This window comes from Lithobates pipiens, unplaced genomic scaffold, assembly GCF_037356315.1.
Source record: "Lithobates pipiens isolate NorthernLeopardFrog02 unplaced genomic scaffold, aLitPip1_a1.2 Scaffold_8, whole genome shotgun sequence".
NCBI lineage: Eukaryota > Metazoa > Chordata > Amphibia > Anura > Ranidae > Lithobates > Lithobates pipiens.
The window spans coordinates 95,510,784-95,531,718 of NW_027507903.1; the positions used below are offsets into that span (position 1 = coordinate 95,510,784).

Consider the following 20,935-nt stretch of genomic DNA (forward strand, 5'->3'; position numbering starts at 1 on the left):
AAAAAAAATAAAAATAAAGAATGTACCCTACTTCTTTTTTTCTTTTTTTTTATCACCGTTCTTGCTGTCACAAGGAATGTAAACATCCCTTGTGACAGTAATAGGCAGTGACGGGTACTCTTTATGGAGAGATTGGGGGTCTATAAGGCCCCAAAAGTATTCAAAATGTCAAGATCAGCGTTTTTGAATACAGCTGAAATTTCAGATGATGCTTAATTAATTTGAGCTGCGAGTAGCCCTGTCAGGACCATGTGGCTTGACAGACTTCAAATGAAACATTGAAGGAACCGGTCGTAAAATTGTCCCCAAACAGTGACTGCATCCAGCCCAAGGCGGTTACTGTTCAACATTCAAACAGCTGCATGTGATGGGGCTCAATACAACACACAGAAGGGGGGATCTTCAAAATCTGCAACAAACGTGTCCATGAGGGCCTCCGCCTGGGTCATCCATTGATTGTTCTGTAAATGTGAAAACTACAAGGTCCGACAGCCTTAGCAGCTGTCAGCTTGTAGTTCTCAATGAACTACCATGGCAGCGTTGAGCGCTGTGGTAGTCCATTCTCTCTTTCTATCAGTGTATCGGAGGTATGACCAGACAGATACACAGACAGTCTGCAGGACCATCACATTACACCCGCAGTCTGCTGATTTTTACATGCAAAAAATTTACATTTATTTATTTATTTTTTATTTGCAAAGGTGAATTAATCCTTTAACGTTGTAGGGAGGAATGGAGTGATTTATCTCCGTCCATGGGAGCTGAACAAAAGAAATCTAAATATGTAAGACTAGGCCTCTCTATTTGTTCTGAAGCAGTAGGTTGATGTACCCTGTTATGCCCTGTACACACGGTCGGACTTTCCGACGGAAAATGTGCGATCGGATCTTGTTGGCGGTAAATCCAATCGTGTGTGGGCTCCATCTGACTTTTTCCGTCTGAATTTCCGACACACAAAGTTTGAGAGCAGGATCTAAAATTTTCCGACAACAAAATCCGATCATTTTAAATTCCGATCATGTGTAGACAATGTCGACGGACAAACTGCCACGCATGCTCATAATGAATTATGAGACGAAAGCTGTTGGCTACTGGCCTCTTTATAGTCCTGTCGTATGTTTTGTACGTCACCGCGTTCAGAACGATCGGATTTTCCAACAACTTTGTGCGACCATGTATGCAAGACAAGTTTGGGCCAAAATCCGTCGGAAAAAATCCGACGGATTTTGTAGTCGGAATGCCCGACCGTGTGTACCAGTAATAATACACGTTATCATCAGTGGTATACCAATTCATATAATTCATGGATTTCCAGCGTTTACTTTAAGAAATGCTCATTCTTGAATTGTGTCAATATGTTATGTGAAATTGTAACATATGGTTTGAGTGTATTTCTTTTTAATAACAGAACTGCTGTGCTCTGGAAAGGCCATACAACTGATCTGTATATAAAATATTTTCCAGTGTGCAGGTATTTATCATGGTGTCCATTGTACAGGTACCACGCAGAGCTGCCATTATACCTGCGTTGTTTTACTGTGGGCTGGGTATACACAAGGATCCTATGTCGAGGTGTAGAAATCTTACAGAGATTGCATCTCTATCAGGTATATTTCTTGTGAGGTTTTTCTATATTGCTATATATGACGATATTAGCTGTGTGCTTTATGCCCAGAAAATCTTTTCAAACCATCATAATTTTAACATCACTTTAATAATCATTTTGTTAACATTTCTACTGAGTAATTAAAAGTATTAAAAACAGAGACTGCCGTCACATCAGCTTTATTGTGGTTATATTTTAGCTTATGATGTTGCATTTGTTAAGACCAAGTGCATAAAAAATACAATTGAGATCACACCAGTCAAATAATTTTCTTTTTGTATATGTAAAATCACCTTCATTCCACTGGCTGTTTTTTTGATACTGAGAGTTAAAGTAATACCTTGTGATGCAAAGTGGCTTTAATATTGCAGGAAGCCGTGGATTTACTACAAGTACTATTGTCTCAAAGTGTATATTGTCCAGACAGCAGAGGGCGGTGGTGGGATCGACTGGTTCTAAATTTACACCAACATTTGAAGCAAACGCAGAAAGTAAGTGTACTTGATTTGTTTTCCTGTATTGATATTAATGACAAGTTGCACTGAGAGAAATACGGTGGCAGTCATTGAAAATTCTAGTTGTCTGACTGCTGTTGACTTGAGTACTTAGTGATGTACTAACTTGGAAAGAAGCCTGACCTGCAGAACTGAAGCAGTTGCATCAAAATGACAACCAAGCAACTTGCATTTGCAATAGGCATTGGCAACATAACCGCTTGCTGTCTGCCCACAATAGTTGTACTGTGAGTGGGTGGCAGCTCCGGGCTGGGCAACATACCTGTACGTCACATGCTTTCTTCTGGTTTGGGGGGCGCACCCCTGCCAACCCATTCTGTGGTTGGACACAGCACAAGTTTGGCAGCTGATTACAGCCAATGATTTTGTCTGAAGTCAGTTGATCGGCGTGGCAATCGCAATCGGAGTTCTGTGTTTACAAAAACACAGAACTCTATGTATTGTAAACATCCATCTGTCTGTTTCTTAAAACAAACAGACTCATAGTAAAGTAAAAGCAGCACATATTACACATGTTGCTAGGCACACAGTTAACCCTTGCCCCTAGATGGTAACCCCTTTTCAGTTAGCATCATTAGTACAGTGACAGTATTAGCACTGATCACTGTATTGGTGTCACTATTGATGTCAGTATACCTCCCAGCCAGCCAGATTGCCTGCCACACTATAAGTTGGTGATCACCACCAATACTAGTATAGTGCTATAGCTGCATAAATTCTAGTATATACACTAGGGATGAGCTCGATGTTGGAGTCGAACATAAGCTTGATTTGAACATCGGGCGTTCACTGAACAGCCAATAGCCCCGTGCCAAAGTTGTTTTAAAAAATGGCATGGGGATCCCCCCAAAATCCATACCAGACCCATATCTGAGCAAGCAGCCATGGCAGGCCAGGAAAGGGGGGGGGAACGAGCGAGCACCCCCTCCTCCTGAACCATACCAGGCCACTTGTCCTCAACATGGGGAAGATGCTTTGGGGCCCCCCCCCCCCAAGCACCATGTCTCCATGTTGATGGGGACAATGGCCTCATCCCCACAATCCTTGCCTGGTGGTTGTGGGGGTCTTGCGGGCAGGGGGCTTATCGGAATCTGGAAGCCCCCTTTTAACAAGACAGGGGCCTACGATCCTGCCCCCCCCCATATGAATGTTCCCCTACCCATTCACCAAAAAAACATGTCAAAGTAAAAACACCAGGAGACAGTTTTTGACAATTCCTTTACTAAAAAAAAGAAAATAAAAGTATCCCGCGATGTCCACCCATCTTCAATCGCGGCGCCCAGACCTGAAAAAATAAAAATAAATACATTTTTAAAAAGCTCCACCTTGATGGGAGGCATCCTGCCGAATGCTGTCTTTTCGCGGTAACAGCTGTTATATAGGCGAGAGTGGCGCCAGCCGGTGATGTAACTAGGTGACCTAGGCCCCTCCTGACATCACGTGACATCAGAGGGGTTGGGTCACCCATTTGCGTCACCGGGTGGCCCAGCCCTTGTCTATATAACAGCTGTTAAAGCCAAGAGACAGCGGTCGGTGGGACACCTCCCATCAAGGCGGAATTTTTTTTTTCTCTCTATTTTTCGGGACAGTCGGGCGCCGTGAAGATGGATGGACATTGTCCTTAAAGGAATTCTCAAAAACTGTCTCCTGTTTTTCATATTTTTTTACACTTTTTTTTTTTTTTGGGAGAATGGGTAGGGGTACAATGTACAATGTACCATTCCCATTGGGGGGGAGGGAGGGCAAAATTGGCATGGAGTTCCCCTTAATATCCATACCAGACCCGAAGGGCCTGGTGTGGATTGGGGGGGGGGGGTAACCCATGCTTTTTTTTTTTTTTTTCCGTTTATTCACAAAAAATAAAAAACCAACAGGTGACCAAATACTACCAAAAGAAAGCTCTATTTGTGTGAAAGAAATTTGTATAAATTTTGTTTACTTATAGTGTTGTAAGACTGCACACTTGTCAGTTAAAATAGAGTGCTGAATAGCAACAAATGCTCTTGTCCTGAAGGGGTAAAACCTTCCAGAGCTCAAGTAGTTAAGCAGCCCACATTTCTGTCATTACTGGGGTTATCCCATAAGAAAAATGTAAGAAAAGCAGCATCTTCGCAGCTCAGCGGCAAGACACAGCATGCACATTCTAGCATTGGAAGGTTTCTAGGCAATGCATTTTATTGGGTCCTGCCCCTTTTTCAAGGTTAAGTTATTTTTTGCTTTTGAAGGACTATTTTTCTCCATGGTCCCTGTGAAGGTCCACATGTTGTTTCCTGTCCAAGACTTTACTCATCTGAACTGTGGATGTGTGGTGTGGTATGGAGTGTTCTCTTGTGGAAACACCCCTTTGGACACGTTTACACTGTGTTTATCGTTTCAATTTTAGACATTTTTCCTAGCAGACTAGAATAGTATGTGTGTATGATGCTTGGCTCCTCAAAGGCAAACTGTGAACATTTCATGGATTTTTGAGTGCATGCTTACTGCCACCCCTGCTAGTAATTTTGTATCTTTTTCTTGAGTTAAAAACTGTGCATTGTTGCTCTTGGGTTGTCCTTTAATTTACTGCACAAAACTGGTGTCCGTGCATGTGCTTATTCCCTTGGTGAAAGATTTAATGACCCTATGGTAACTTACTTTGGCTTCTGGAGTTTAACTTCTGTGCAGATCTGTCTGTGAAAGTTGTATACTGCCTAGAATATACACCTCTGCTCAAAGTAAATCCTGCATGCAAGACCAATCTACATTTACATAAGCGTTGACAAAATATTATAGCTCTAAAGACAGGCACACTGTATTGAACACATTAAAACCGCGATTGGATGGGGGGTAGTAATCACAGAGGTGGTCAGCAGTGCTGTTCAGACATCTGATTGGTGGTGTGATGGCTCCATGTAGTAGGCTGTCTACTGGTTAGGTGCAAATACAGTGGGTTGGTATTTAGTATTGCATCTCTACAATTTACCCAAAATAATTGTTACATGTAACCTATGAGCTTTGTAACAATGAAAATAACGAAACAAAAACACAAATGATTGTTACCTCTGTGCTGTTTTCCCAGGCAATCACCTTTATCCTGGAGGGCTTGTCAGATCCATACATACGTACCGGTCATCAGCTCGCTCTCTACCAACGGGCTGTAAGAATGAGAGAGTCTCCAAGCTGCAAGAAGTTCCACAAGATGCTAAACAGTCTACCAGAGATCATTGTGGAAGATGTCCCTCATGTGAGATTACCCACTCACTTTTTTTTTTATCGCACATTGATTTGTGCTCGATTAATAGAGGGAAATATGATATGCAAGTGTCACCACAGTTATTGAGGGTTCCTTATAATGTATTGTTTAGAACACAGGGTTTAACCCTTTTGTTGCCACCAAAGTATGTCATATATCGACAGCAGCCGGGGGGTGGTCTACTTACACACACAAACACACACACACGCACACACACACACACACACACACACACACCCTCAGCTGCTGTGTGTTGGCTGTCAGTTCGAAGCAATCTGTGCATCCACAACCCCATGGCGAGTGTACATGCACATGCACAGTACATGAACCTACATGCAAAAATATTGATTGCGCTACACGTTACATGTCACCATGCATGCTGGAGTGAGAGCAGTAATACTTGGGCTTTCTTTTTTTTTTTTTCCATAAAAGTTTTTATTTTTCATCAAAGAAAAGGCAAAATACAAACTGCATTTCAGAGTATGCCAGAGTTACAATCAGATAGGTAACAAACAGACGTCCCAAACATTGAAAAATAAACAATAACATTTTTTAAGTAGACATGTTACTGGGTGTGTAACCTTGGGCTTTCATTCATGGTTAACTCTAAAATGATGACCTGTAAGGGCTTTTAAACCTTTTGCTGTCAGGTCCGTACGGACCTGACAGCAGGGGGTATCGTATGCAATCTGGTGGTTGCAGCCACTGGGATTGTGTTTGAAACTGACAGGCAGGCTACTGCTTATCAGATGAGAGCATTTAGGCGGCAGTGCTGACACCCGATAGCTGAGCTGGGAAGGAATGTTTTGCTATGTGATGTGCATTGCAAAACACTCAGAGGAGTCCAAAGGAGACACGCAGGGTCTTTTAGACCCTGCATAGCTCAATGAAGAGAACCTGTCCTAAAAATAATTTTTGTTACCCCCAAGCACATAAATCCCTCCCTCCACTCCCACATATATTCACAGGTAGGGATGTAAACGCATGCATCAGGGATGCCTACGTGTGAAAACAATGATTGCGACACACATTGCATATCGAAATGCACACCCGAGTGAGAGCAATACTTCTAGCACAAGACCTACTCTATAAAACTAAACTGATCCCTATAGGGGGCTTTTGAAGCATCGCAAATACAGGGTACTGAAGTTTGTCGCCAATTCACGGGCGCACACAAATTTAAGGTTTGGCATGCTGTAGGGGTGCAGTGGATCAAAAAACTCAGTTCGGATCGTTCCTCGGATCAGAGTCGCGGATCGGATCATTTTTCGAATCAGCAAAAAAAAATATCTCCCCACTGTAATATCCACAATCTCCCCCCTGTAATATCCACAATCTCCCCCACTGTAATATCCACAATCTCCCCCACTGTAATATCCACAATCTCCCCCACTGTAATATCCACAATCTCCCCCACTGTAATATCCACAATCTCCCCCACGGTAATATCCACAATCTCCCCCACGGTAATATCCACAATCTCCCCCACGGTAATAGACATCTCCCTCCACTCACTGTAATATCCACAGACATCTCCCCACTGTATACAGTATAGGAAGACTAATGTTTAGTCTTGCCTGACCAGAATAGAAGCTGGTGTAACGACATATTCATCGCAGTTTGCTACGGAAGTGACCTTCCTTCGCCTCCATCTTGCTACACCCCACACTCGTCCACACTATGGATACACTAAGAATGGGGAAAGCAGACATGTTGTTACACCTGCCGGAGTTTTGCATTTTACGCATATTTATAACAGTAAAGTCAGAGTTGTAAGTCCTGTATTTCACTATATAAACTGACTTTACTGTTATAAATACGTGTAAAATGCAAAACTCCTGTCACTGATCGGTGATGTTCCGTTGCACCTCTAGCATGCTGAGCATCTATTTACTCAGCGCAACCTCATCTTTTATATTTTATAAAAATGTGGGTAATTTTATTACGCTTGTGTGTCCTAAAATTTGCTTTAGTGTGTTTTTCACAGAAATTTTGCATTCTTAGACCTTTGCTGTAATATCGTGTGACGTAAAAAATTGTAATCGCTACTATTTTATTCTCTAGGGCACAGGTGTCAAACTGGCGGCTCTCCAACTGTTGCCGAACTACAAGTCTCATGAGGCTTTGCAAGGCTGACAGTTTCAACCATGACTCCCACAGGCAGAGGCATGATGGGACTTTTACTTCCACAATAGCTGGAGGACCGACAGTTTGACACCCCTGCTCTAGGGTGTCTGCTTTCAGAAAATATATAATGTTTGGGGGTTTTACATCTTGAAAATTTATTTTTTAAGCGTGTGCAAAAACCGCAAAAATGGCTCGGGCAGTGAAAAGTTTAACCACTTTCAGACCGGACCATTTTGCTGGTAAATGACCAGAGGTCTTTTTACACTTTGGCACTGCGCTGCTTTAACTGGTAATTGCGCGGTCATGCAATGTTGTACCCAAACAAAATTTGCGTCCTTTTCTTCCCACAAATAGAGCTTTCTTTTGATGGTATTTGATTGCCTCTGCGATTTTTATTTTTTGCGATATAAACGTAAAAAGACCGCAAATTTTGAAAAAAAATGATATTTTCTACTTTTTGTTATTAGAAAAATCCAATAAACTCAATTTTAGTCATACATTTAGGCCAAAATGTATTCAGCCACATGTCTTTGGTAAAAAAAAAGTCAATAATTGTATATTTATTGGTTTGCGCAAAAGTTGTCACATCTACAAACTAAGGTACGTTTTCTGGAATTTACGCAGCTTTTAGTTTACGACTGCCTATCTCATTTCTTGAGGTGCTAAAATGGCAGGGCAGTACAAAACCCCCCCAAATGACCCCATTTTGGAAAGTAGACCCCCTAAGGAAATTGATAAGAGGCATGTTGAGCCCATTGAATATTTTATTTTTTTGCCTCAAGCGATTGAATAATGACAAAAAAAAAAATTTTTTTTTTTTTTTACACAAAGTTGTCACTAAATGATATATTGCTCACACATGCTATGGGCGTATGTGAAATGACACCCCAAAATAAATTCTGCTGCTTCTCCTGAGTACGGGGATACCACATATGTGGGACTTTTTGGGAGCCTAGCCGCGTACGGGGCCCCGAAAACCAAGCACCGCCTTCAGGCTTTCTAAGGGCGTAAATTTTTGAGTTCACTTCTCACTACCTATTACAGTTTTGAAGGCCATAAAATGCCAAGATGGCACAAAACCCCCACAAATGACCCCATTTTAGAAAGTAGACACCCCAAGCTATTTGCTGAGAGGCATGTTGAGTCCATGGAATATTTTATATTTTGCCACAAGTTGCGGGAAAATTACAAACTTTTTTTTTTTTTTTTTTTTTTCACACAAAGTTGTCACTAAATGATATATTGCTCACGCATGCCATGGGCATATGTGAAATGACACCCAAAAATAAATTCTGCTGCTTCTCCTGAGTATGGGGATACCACATATGTGGGACTTTTTGGGAGCCTAGCCGCGTACGGGGCCCCGAAAACCAAGCACCGCCTTCAGGCTTTCTAAGGGCGTTACAGTTTTGAAGGCCATAAAATGCCAAGATGGCACAAACCCCCCCCAAATGACCCCATTTTGGAAAGTAGACACCCCTAAATTTAGGGGTACACTAGTGAGACTAGGTAATAAATGGCGGGTGCCCTGAAACTATAAAAAAATAACTAACCAACCAGCGTCACCTGTAACAGTTATATGGTGATCACTGGTGAAAGGGTTAACTAGGGGGCAATTAGGGGGCTTTATGCGGTAGTATATGGGGGTCCCTGGCGCTATAAAAAGCTGCAGCGAACCTAAATACCTACCTGCCTAACTAGCGTCACCTGTGACACTAATACAGCGATCAGAAAAACGATCGCTTATTAGGCTGGGTTCACACTGGAGCGATGCGGGAACGCCACGAATGCGCGGCGGGTTCCCGCATCGCATGCCTCCCGGCGGCAGTTCACACTGCCCTATGCGAACTGCTGGGAGTGTCAGTGAAATGTTACTGACACCCCCAGATCAGTTCGCATATCGCAGTGCGATCTGCAAACTCGGATCGCATGGTGTGAACACCCATGCGATCCGATTCTGCTGCGGGCCAAAAAAAGGGTCCCGTGCGAATTTGCGGCGGGTGCGGCGAATGGCTGAACTCGAATCGCACAGAGATCGGATGTGATTTGCACTGCAGTGCGGTGCGAATCACATCCGTTCTCATAAACCGCTGCAATGTGAACCCAGCCTTAGTGACACTGGCGACGGGGGGTGATCACGGGGTTAAACCTTTATTGGGGGGGTTAGGGGGGTACCTTAGAACTAAAGGGGGCTAACCCTAACTGCCCTAACAGTTATTAGTCACAAATGACACCCGCCGGGTGATCAGGGGGTTAAACCTTTATTAGGTAATAAATGGCGGGTGCCCTGAAACTATAAAAAAATAACTAACCAACCAGCGTCACCTGTAACAGTTATATGGTGATCACTGGTGAAAGGGTTAACTAGGGGGCAATCAGGGGGCTTTATGCGGTAGTATATGGGGGTCCCTGGCGCTATAAAAAGCTGCGGCGAACCTAAATACCTACCTGCCTAACTAGCGTCACCTGTGACACTAATACGGCGATCAGAAAAATGATCGCTTATTAGGCTGGGTTCACACTGGAGCGATGCGGAAACGCCGCGAATCCGCGGCGGGTTCCCGCATCGCATGCCTCCCGGCGGCAGTTCACACTGCCCTATGCGAACTGCTGGGAGTGTCAGTGAAATGTTACTGACACCCCCAGATCAGTTCGCATATCGCAGTGCGATCTGCAAACTCGGATCGCATGGTGTGAACACCCATGCGATCCGATTCTGCTGCGGGCCAAAAAAAGGGTCCCGTGCGAATTTGCGGCGGGTGCGGCGGGTGTGGCGGGTGCGGCGGGTGCGGCGAATGGCTGAACTCGAATCGCACAGAGATCGGATGTGATTTGCACTGCAGTGCGGTGCGAATCACATTCGTTCTCATAAACCGCTGCAATGTGAACCCAGCCTTAGTGACACTGGCGACGGGGGGTGATCACGGGGTTAAACCTTTATTGGGGGGGTTAGGGGGGTACATTAGAACTAAAGGGGGCTAACTCTAACTGCCCTAACAGTTATTACAGTCACAAATGACACCAATGCAAAAAAAAAAAAAAAAAAAATGACATTGGTGTCACTGTGACTGGGGGGCAGGGGTAATTGGGGGGGTGATCGGGGGGTAAAGGGGGGGTGTGAGTGTGCCTGGCATGTTCTACTGTGTGTGTAGAGTGTTGGTGCAACTTACTGATCCGCTCTCCTCCGTGTCGGAACGAAAAATACCGACACGGAGGAGAGAATACATCACTTCCTCTCCTGTGTTTACATTACAGGAGAGGAAGTGATGTCACCGGGGATTTCTATTCGTCGGGAGCGATCGCGAGGGGGTGGCCATGAATGAATGGCCGTCCCCTCGTCCGGGATCGCTCCCGTACGAATACCGACCGCCGCAGGCACCGGGCGGGGGCCCGATCGGGCCCCCGACCCGCGGGAGGCAAGGGACGTACATGTATGTCCTTATGCCTGCCCGTGCCATTGTACCGACGTACATCGGCGTGCGGCGGTCGGCAACTGGTTAAAGCAACACCCGTAGATAATTTAGGGTACCCAAGTTTGTGGCACACAATGTTTTTAACCACTTCGCACAGGCCAATGTGTATAAATGGCCGGGTGGGCGCTCTCTCCTGGGCGGACATTCAGGAGGGGGATTGCGCATGTGCCCGCGCAGCGGCGCGATCCCGATGTGCTCATGCCACCCGGACACGGCGCATTTCCGATGGCAGGAGGGCTCTGTGATTGGCCCTAATGATCACATGACGCCCGTGTCCAATCAGCTTTTCTCCCCGCATGTAGCACGAATTCATTCAAGCCAAGAAAAATGGAAGTGGGCATAAACAGGGCTCTTTTTTTTTTTCTCTTCTTTCCTTTTTATTAGTTCTGGGGCACACACTGATCTAGTGCTTTGTAATGCTGATGAATTATTTTACAATTAACAGGTTACCATAAAAGGCAAGATGTACCCACAGACAGGCATGGGAAAATCGGTCTTTCTAATGGAGAATGTTGCAGAGGAGGTGGGTGAGGATATTGCACTCTCTACAGTCATGTGTTCCGTAGAAGAATTGGCATTGGCCCATTATCGAGAACTCGGCTATGATCAAGGTATGTTATCAACTAGTTTGTAGGCAATAGTGGATAGGGTGGTGGCACAGTGATTATCCTCATGGCTTTCTCATTCGGGTCCTGCCTTCAGACCCCTGGATCAAACTGCAGGCAAGATGTAATATAAGTTTTAGCTATCCGTGGCTTTATTTTTGCCACTTTCCCATAAACCTGTGACTGGTGAAGCACCCAGGGAACAGTGGTTGTATGCATAGTCTTGAATCTCAGCCACAGATGCTTGTAACTCCTTGAGGGTTGTCATATGTCTCATAGCGCCATTGGTGCTCAGCAACTGCTGTCAGGTTGTTACTCCATGTGGAAAGTGCAGTACTGGTTCTAATAGATCTGTGAAGTCACTGCTTTCTCTGTGTTCATCCAAGTTTTATCCTGTGTTACATAGTTAATCTGGTTGAAAAAAGGAAAAAGTTCATCCAGTTCAACCAACAAAAGAAAACCAACACACTTAAATAGAAAACCTCCATGTACACTATCGAATACCCACAGTTGTTCCAGAGGAAGGCAAAAAAACACCAATAAAGTATGATCCAATTTGCTACAGCGGGGGAATGAATTCCTTCCTGATCCTCCACGAGGCAATCGTAAATTCCCTGGATCAACTTTACCTATATAAGTATTAGTGTCCAGTTTTATATTATGTGCATTTAGGAAAGAATCCAGGCCTTTCTTAAAACAATCTACTGAGTTGGCCAGAACCACCTCTTGAGGGAGTCTAATCCAAATATTCACAGCTCTTAAAGAGGAAGTAAACCCTGATGAGTTTACTTCCTCTTTCATTCCCTGCAAAGGTAAAGCATAATGGACTACTACTTATCGCATAGTAGCCCATTATGTGTCACTAACCTGACACAGGAGCCAGCGAAGTCACCGCTGTCCCCTGTAGTCCGCCGCATCCATCTTCTCGGCGGGTCTCGCAGCTCCGTCGCTGTCATTCGGCGAAGCCGCGATGACGTCACTCCCACGCATGCGCACGGGAGCCGAGACGTGCGGCATTGCGTGGCATCTTCGTTATCGAGGATGCCACGCTCAGTGCGCTTGCGCGCCACTGTCTACGGCGCATGCGCCGTAGACAGTGGTGCCCGTCTTCGGGCAAATATCTCCTAAACCGTATAGGTTTGGGAGATATTTCTTGGACCTACAGGTAAGCCTTAATCTAGGCTTACCTGTAGGTCAAAGTGGTTTGTAAGGGTTTACAACCACTTTAATGTGAAGGCTTTCCGTATTTGGTGATTTAAACACTTAAGGACCAAGCCCCTTTCTGAGATTTAGCGTTTACACGTTAAAAACATTTTTTTTTGCTATAAAATTACTTAGAAAAAAATATATATAATGTTTGGAGGTTCTAACACTCTAGAGCAGGGGTAGGGAACCTCGGCTTTCCAGCTGTTTTGAAACTACAAGTCCCATGAGACATTGCAAGACCTTAACAATCACAGGCATGACTCCTAGAGGCAGAAGCATGATGGGATTTGTAGTTTCAAAACAGATGGAGAGCCAAGGTTCCCTACCCCTGCTCTAGAGTATAATGGAGTATAATGGCGGTTATTGCAATACTTTCTTGTCATATTTGCGCAGCGGTCTTACAAGCGCACTTTTTTTGGAAAAAAGTACACTTTTTTTTAAAATTAACCACTTCAGGACCGCCGTATTGCCAATGTACGTCAACACAATGGCACAGGCAGGCACAATCGCGTAGATGTACGTGCCTGCCTTCCAGCGGGTGGGGGGTCCGATCGGACCCCCTCCCGTTGGATACGACGGTCCGGTTCGCTCCAGGAGCGCTCCGTGATGAGGGGATGGCCGTTGGTTTTCGGCCACCCCCTCTGGATCGCTCCTGGCCAATGAGAAGCTTCCTCCCACTGTGTATTGTTTACACAGGAAGGAGGAAGTGATGTCATTCTCCTCGGGGCGGTCTTTTTGACCGGACTACGAGGAGAAGACTAATAGTAAGTGTGCACCAACACTACACTGACATGTAGGTACACACAGGCACACAAACCCCCCCCGATCCCCCCCCCCCCCGATCGCCCCCCCGCCCCCCCTCCCCCCCCAGTCACAGTGTCACTGATTGCATTGATCATTTCTTTACTGATCAATGCATTCAGTGTCAGTTGTGACAGTAAAAACTGTCAGGACAGTTAGTGTTAGGTCCAGGGTAGCCCCCTATCACCCCCCAATAAAGATTTAACCCCCTGATTGCCCCTAGAGTTAACCCTTTCACCCCCTTTTGCCAGTGTCACTAAGCGATCATTTTTCTGATCGCTGCATGTGTCGCTAGGTAGCTAGTTATTTTTTTAGGTTCACCGCCAGGTTTTTATATCGCTAGGTACCCCGATATACTACCCAATAATGGTTTTAACCCCCTGATTGCCGCTAGTTAACCCTTTCACCCCCTTTTGCCAGTGTCACTAAGCGATCGTTTTTCTGATCGCTGCATTAGTGTCGCTACAGTCGCTAGGTAGCTAGTTATTTTTTTAGGTTCACCGCCAGGTTTTTATAGCGCTAGGTACCCCGATATACTACCCAATAATGGTTTTAACCCCCTGATTGCCGCTAGTTAACCCTTTCACCCCCTTTTGCCAGTGTAACTAAGCGATCATTTTTCTGATCGCTGCATCAGTGTCGCTAGTGTCGCTAGGTAGCTAGTTATTTTTTTAGGTTCACCGCCAGGTTTTTATATCGCTAGGTACCCCGATATACTACCCAATAATGGTTTTAACCCCCTGATTTCCGCTAGTTAACCCTTTCACCCCTTTTGCCAGTGTCACTAAGCGATCGTTTTTCTGATCGCTGCATTAGTGTCGCTACAGTCGCTAGGTAGCTAGTTATTTTTTTAGGTTCACCGCCAGGTTTTTATAGCGCTAGGTACCCCGATATACTACCCAATAATGGTTTTAACCCCCTGATTTCCGCTAGTTAACCCTTTCACCCCCTTTTGCCAGTGTCACTAAGCGATAATTTTTCTGATCGCTGCATCAGTGTCGCTAGTGTCGCTAGGTAGCTAGTTATTTTTTTAGGTTCACCGCCAGGTTTTTATAGCGCTAGGTACCCCGATATACTACCCAATAATGGTTTTAACCCCCTGATTGCTGCTAGTTAACCCTTTCACCCCCTTTCACCAGCGATCACAGTATAAGTGTCACTGGTGACGCTGGTTAGCCAGTTAGTTATTTAGGTTCCCCGTCAGGTTTTTATATAGCGCCAGGGACCCCCATATACTACCTAATAAAAATTTGAACCCCCTGATTGCCCCTAGTTAACCCTTTCACCACTGATCACCGTATAAGTGTTACGGGTGACTCTGGTTAGTTTGTTTTTTATAGCATCAGGGCACCCACCATTTATTACCCAATAAAGGTTTAACCCCCTGATCACCCGGCGGGTGATATCAATTAGGTTTTAGGGTCAGGGTCTGCGTCGCCCCAGGCAGCGCTAGGTTAGTGCCAGTACTGCTAACACCCACACGCAAAGCATACTCCTCCCGTAGTGCTATAGAATCTGAACAGATCAATATCTGATCTGATCAGATCTGTACTAGCGTCCCCAGCAGTTTAGGGTTCCAAAAAAACGCATTGTTAGCGGGATCAGCCCAGATACCTGCTAGCACCTGCGTTTTGCCCCTCTGCCCAGCCCACCCAAGTGCAGTATCGATCGATCACTGTCACTTACAAAACACTAAACACATAACTGCAGCGATTGCAGAGTCAGGCCTGATCCCTGCCATCGCTAACAGGTTTTTTGGTAGCATTTTATATTTAAATCCGGAAGGCAGTGCTTGGTTTTCGGGGTCCCGTACGTGGCTAGGCTCCCAAAAAGTCCCCCACATGTGGTATCCCCGTACTCGGGAGAAGCAGCAGAATTTATTTTGGGGTGTAATTTGACTTCTGCCCATAGCATGTGTGAGCAATATATCATTTAGTGACAACTTTGTGCAAAAAAAAAAAAAGTTTGTAATATTCCCGCAACTTTTGGCAAAATATAAAATATTCCATGGACTCAACATGCCTCTCAGTAAATAGCTTGGGGTGTCTACTTTCCAAAATGGGTACATTTGGGGGGGTTTTGTGCTATTTTGGCATTTTATGGCCTTCGAAACTGTGATAGGTAGTGAGGAGTTAAATCAAAAATTTGCACCCTTAGAAATCCTGAAGGTGGTGATTGGTTTTCGGGGTGCCGTGCGCGACTAGACTCCCAAAAAGTCCCACACATGTGGTATCCCCGTACTCAGGAGAAGCAGCAGAATGTATTTTGGGGTGTCATTTCACATATGCCCATAGCATGTGTGAGCAATATATCATTTAGTGACAACTTGGTGCAAAAAAAAAAAAGTTTGTAATATTCCCGCAACTTATGGCAAAATATAAAATATTCCATGGACTCAACATGCCTCTCAGTAAATAGCTTGGGGTGTCTACTTTCCAAAATGGGGTCATTTTGGGGGGTTTTGTGCTATTTTGGCATTTTATGCCCTTCGAAAATGTGATAGGTAGTGAGGCGTTAAATCAAAAATTTGCACCCTTAGAAATCCTGAAGGTGGTGATTGGTTTTCGGGGTGCCGTGCGCGACTAGACTCCCAAAAAGTCCCACACATGTGGTATCCCCATACTCGGGAGAAGTAGCGGAATATATTTTGGGGTGCAATTCCACATATAACCATGGCATGTGTGAGCAATATATCATTTAGTGACAACTTTTTGTAAAAAAATATATATTATTTTTTTTTTGTCATTATTCAATCCCTAAGGACAAAAAAAATAAATATTCAATGGGCTCAACATACCCATCAGCAATTTCCTTGGGGTGTCTACTTTCCAAAATGGGGTCATTTGGGGGGGATTTGTACTGCCCTGCCATTTTAGCACCTCAAGAAATGAGATAGGCAGTCATAAATTAAAAGCTGTGTAAATTCCAGAAAATGTACTCTAGTTTGTAGACGCTATAACTTTTGCGCAAACCAAAAAATATACGCTTATTGACATTTTTTTTACTAAAGACATGTGGCTGAATAAATTTTGTTCGCAATGTATGACTAAAATTTAGTTTATTCGATTTTTCTTATAACAAAAAGAAGAAAATATATATTTTTTTCAAAATTTTCGCTCTTTTTCCATTTATATCGCAAAAAAAAAAAAATCGCAGAGGCAATCAAATACCATCAAAAGAAAGCTCTATTTGTGGGAAGAAAAGGACGCAAATTTCGTTTGGGTGCAATATTGCATGACCGCGCAATTACCAGTTAAAGCAGCGCAGTGCGAAATTGCAAAAAGACCTCTGGTCCTTAAGGTGTTTATTGGTCCGGAGCTGAAGTGGTTAAAAAGTAAAACAACAGTAAAGTTAGGCTAATTATTATTATTATTATTTTATATATTGTGAAAGATGATGTTATGTCGAGTAAATTGATACCCAACATGTCACGCTTAAAAATTGCAACAAACTTTTACCCTTAAAAATTTCCATAGGCGATGTTTAAAAAATTCTGCAGGTTGCATGTTTTGAGTTACAGTGGAGGTGTAAGGCTAGAATTATTTCTCTCGCTCTACCGATCCTGGCGATGCCTCACGTGTGGTTTGATACACCGTTTTCATATGCGGTTGCTTATGCACGCAAGCTTGACAGGGTGCTTTAAAAAAAAAATGTTTCTTTCTTATTTATTTTACCATTTTTTATTTTTACACTGTTCTTTAAAAAAAAAAAAAAATAGTTTCACTTTTATTGCTAGTACAAGGAACATAAACATCCCTTGTAATAGAAAAAAAGTATGACAGGACCTCTTTGACCCTGGATCTCATATTTACACTAAAATGCAATAAAAAATTGAAATAAATAAATGTCATTTAAAAAATGTTGCTTTAAGAGCTATGGGTGGAAATTACGTTTTGATGTGGCTTCCGCTCCCTGCAGTGGTATGGAGATGGGTGGGGCATCTTCCCCTCACTCTTCTCCATACCAAGCCAGGGAAGAGGACCCAATCGCCTCCACCACTACCGACAGCTCCAGTAAGCGGCAGAGGGCTTAGGAGGGAGGGGGGGGGTCCCTTTCCCGCAGCCGATTTTTAAAAGTGACCTTGCGGCAAATTCGCCGCAGAGACCCTTTTATCTGAAACTGGACCACTCAGTGAAGAAGAGGATAACGGGGTTATGGTAGCTAGCTGCTGTCATAACAACGATATCCCTCTTCAAAGTTCCGATGTATGTTGGCGTGAGCCGGTACGGAAGTGGTCTCTTTTCCTCCAGACATAAAGAGTGCCCCCTTGTCCTCTGCGATGACCTTGAAGTAAATATCCATACACCATAAATTCATTCCCTCATAGCTGAGCTCCTTCATGCCTCTTATCAGAGTAAGCATCAATAACCACTACTCTCTGAATTCTGTCCTTTAGCCAGTTTTCTATCCATTTACAAACTGATCTTTCCAGGTGTGTAGACTTTACCTTACACATTAGCCATGTGTGGGGAACTGTGCCCAATGCTTTTGCAAAATCCAAGTATACCACGTACACAGCTACCCCTCTAAGTTTTTACCTGCCGCCTCATAAAAAAAAAAAGTCAGATTTGTAAGACAACTTCTGTCTTTCATGAATCCATGCTGACTTTTTCTTAAAATGTTTATTTTTTCCAGCAAGAACTCATCTCTGTGGTATTTTATTAAACTCTCCAGTATCTTCCCAACTGTAGAAGTTAAACTGACAAGTCTATAGTTACTTGGTAAAGACTTTGATCCCTTTTTAAATATAGGCACCACATTGGCCCTATGCCAATCCAGTGGTACTATTCCTGTTGTTAACAAGTCCCTAAAAATTTGAAACCATGGCTTGAAATCACATAGCTCAATTCTTTTAGGATCCATGGGTGTATGCCATCTGGTCTAGGTGCTTTATCCACCTTTATTCTGTCTAAATATTTCTGGACCACATCACTTTTGAGCCATTGTAGATCATTTGGGGCTGTGTCATTACCATCCCCATTATCGACATGAGAAGGTATTTAATAAATTTGCCTTCTCTTTGTCCCCAGTCACACACCCACTGAGCCTACATGCTCAGACCTGACCTTTTTACTATTAATATAAGAAGGATATTATTATATTTGACACATGTTTGGGGGTTTGTCCTACTATCTTTTGAGTTTTTGCTGCCTTGATTTCCTTTTTACATATTCTGTTATATTCTTTGTAACATTTAAATGATTATAGTGTTCTTCATGTTTATTTTTTAAAAGCTCTTTTCTTATTATTTATAGCTTTTTTTAACTTGGGTTTTATGCATGTTGCCTGTGGGAATAAGAGCTTCATGTAGAAGTCAACTATCCAAATGTTTTTGTTTATTTTACTTTGGTTAGTGTTTGATTTGAAATACAAAATTACGACCACTCCCTCCAAAATGATTACATTTTCTATTATTTTGGAAATGCAATCCCTATATCAGGCTGGGACTAAGAGGCAAAGTAAAACTCCAGTGATAAGTATAGGATGTGTTCTGCTTATGGATGCAGGTGTATCTTGGATAATGCTATTAGATTGTAAGCTCTTCTGAGCAGGGCCCTCTTAATCCTCTTGTATTTTATTGTATTATAACTGTATTCTCTCCTTGTTTTATATTGTAAAGCGCTGCATAAACTGTTGGCTCTATATAAAACCTGTATAATAATAATAAAGCCCTTTGGCGTGTCATTCTGGGGTAATTGACTTTCCATTCATTTGCAGGAATTCATGGAGAAGGTTCTACATTCAGTACCCTGTATGGCTTGTTCATGTGGGATATAATATTTATGGAGGGGATTCCTGATGTCTTTAGGAATACCTACCAGGTATGTCTGATGAGAAACTGATTAGTAGTTCGCTACCATACACAGTGCCTGAAATATGTTGTGATTGCACCATATAGTATAACTGCTGAGTCAGCTAAAGCCATCCATTGTTTTTTTCTTTTGCAGTATCTGTCTACAGCTACCTTTTTTATTTTCACATCTTCGAAGACCAATAATGATCTTAGATCACTGAAATAATGTTAGATCAGTTGATGAGAATATGACTTTCCTAGTTGTATAAGAAAAGCCTGTTGAAGATATATAGAGAGGCTTTGAAATATAATGGAAGCACCTGGATTGTATTTGTGGTTAATGGCAGCATTTAATGTTTTTGTTGTAGGCATTCCCCCTGGACCTATATACAGACTGTTTTTATGAGAACAGAAAGGAAGCCATTGAATGTCGGCTTCAGCTGCTCCAGGAGTCCTCCACAGAGACGCTGCACAGCTTGATGGCTGACGTGTGGACTGAACACCTAGGTGAGGCCTCTGCACCAGTCAGCTGGGAACGGTTCTCCTCTTTGCAGCAGGCTCAGGTAAACACTCGGTAGGATGAAGTGTTGTTATAAAGTAACCAGACATGATGCAATTACTAGTCAACAGCCAGGATTTTATGAAAGGTCAAGAATTCTAAATTATTAACAGTCCAACAGAGAATGCAAACATTGATTTAAAGCAAGGAAAGCATTCCTTATGACCTGGCAAGGTAACCTAAAGCCATGCGTTTTCATCTCTGTGATTATAGCAGATAATGGAGTTGGCTCTATTCACATACAGTGGATATAAAAAGCCTATAAACCCCTGTTAAAAATGGTTTCTGTGATGTAACAAAATGAGACAAAGGTAAATAATTTCAGAACTTTTTCCACCTTTTAATGTGACCTATAAACTGTACAACTTGGTTGAACAACAAACTGAAAGCTTTGAGGTGGAGGGAAGTAAAAATAAAAAAATAAAATAATATGGTTGCATAAGTGTGCCCACCCTTAAACTAATACTTGGTTAAAGCACATTTTGATTTTTATACAGCACGAAAACTTTTTGGGTATCTATCAGCATGGCATATCTTGACTTGGCAATATTTTCCCACTCTTTGAAAAAACACTCCAAATCTGTCAGATTGTGAGGGCATCTCCTATGCACAGCCCTCTTCAGATCACATCACAGATTTTCAATCAGATTCAGGTCGGGGCTCTGGCTGGGCCATTCCAAAACTTTAATCTTCTTCTGGTGAAGCCATTCCTTTGGATGTTTTTCTTCATAAGAAAAACCTTCCGTCTTGCCACTCCATCCCATAGCCCAGACATATGAAGGGAGATTGTTGTCACATGTACCACACAGCCAGTACTGGCCAGATATTCCTGCAGCTCCTTTAATGTTACTGTAGGCCTCTTGGCAGCCTCCCTGACCAGTTTTCTTCTTGTCTTTTCATCAATTTTGGAGGTACGTCCAGTTCTTGGTAATGTCACTGTTGTGCCATATTTTCTCCACTTTATGATGACTGTCTTCACTGCATTCCATGGTATATCTAATGCCTTGGAACTTCTTT

At 43.2% G+C, this 20,935-nt stretch overlaps 1 protein-coding gene across 6 annotated transcripts in view; it reads left to right on the plus strand.

Moving 5' to 3' along the window:
* FAN1 (FANCD2 and FANCI associated nuclease 1) overlaps positions 1 to 20,935 on the plus strand; it is a 58,602-nt gene that overhangs the window by 22,260 nt on the left and 15,407 nt on the right. For all 6 annotated transcript variants that reach the window (XR_013270427.1, XM_077470361.1, XM_077470363.1 and 3 more), the window contains 6 exons: positions 1,499 to 1,607; positions 1,978 to 2,097; positions 5,180 to 5,344; positions 11,399 to 11,564; positions 19,284 to 19,387; positions 19,728 to 19,922. Coding sequence is in view for 5 of the 6 variants with exons in the window: in XM_077470361.1 (XP_077326487.1) it covers positions 1,499 to 1,607; positions 1,978 to 2,097; positions 5,180 to 5,344; positions 11,399 to 11,564; positions 19,284 to 19,387; positions 19,728 to 19,922 (859 nt within the window). In the remaining variant the exon portion in view is untranslated. The remainder of the gene's footprint in view (positions 1 to 1,498; positions 1,608 to 1,977; positions 2,098 to 5,179; positions 5,345 to 11,398; positions 11,565 to 19,283; positions 19,388 to 19,727; positions 19,923 to 20,935) is intronic.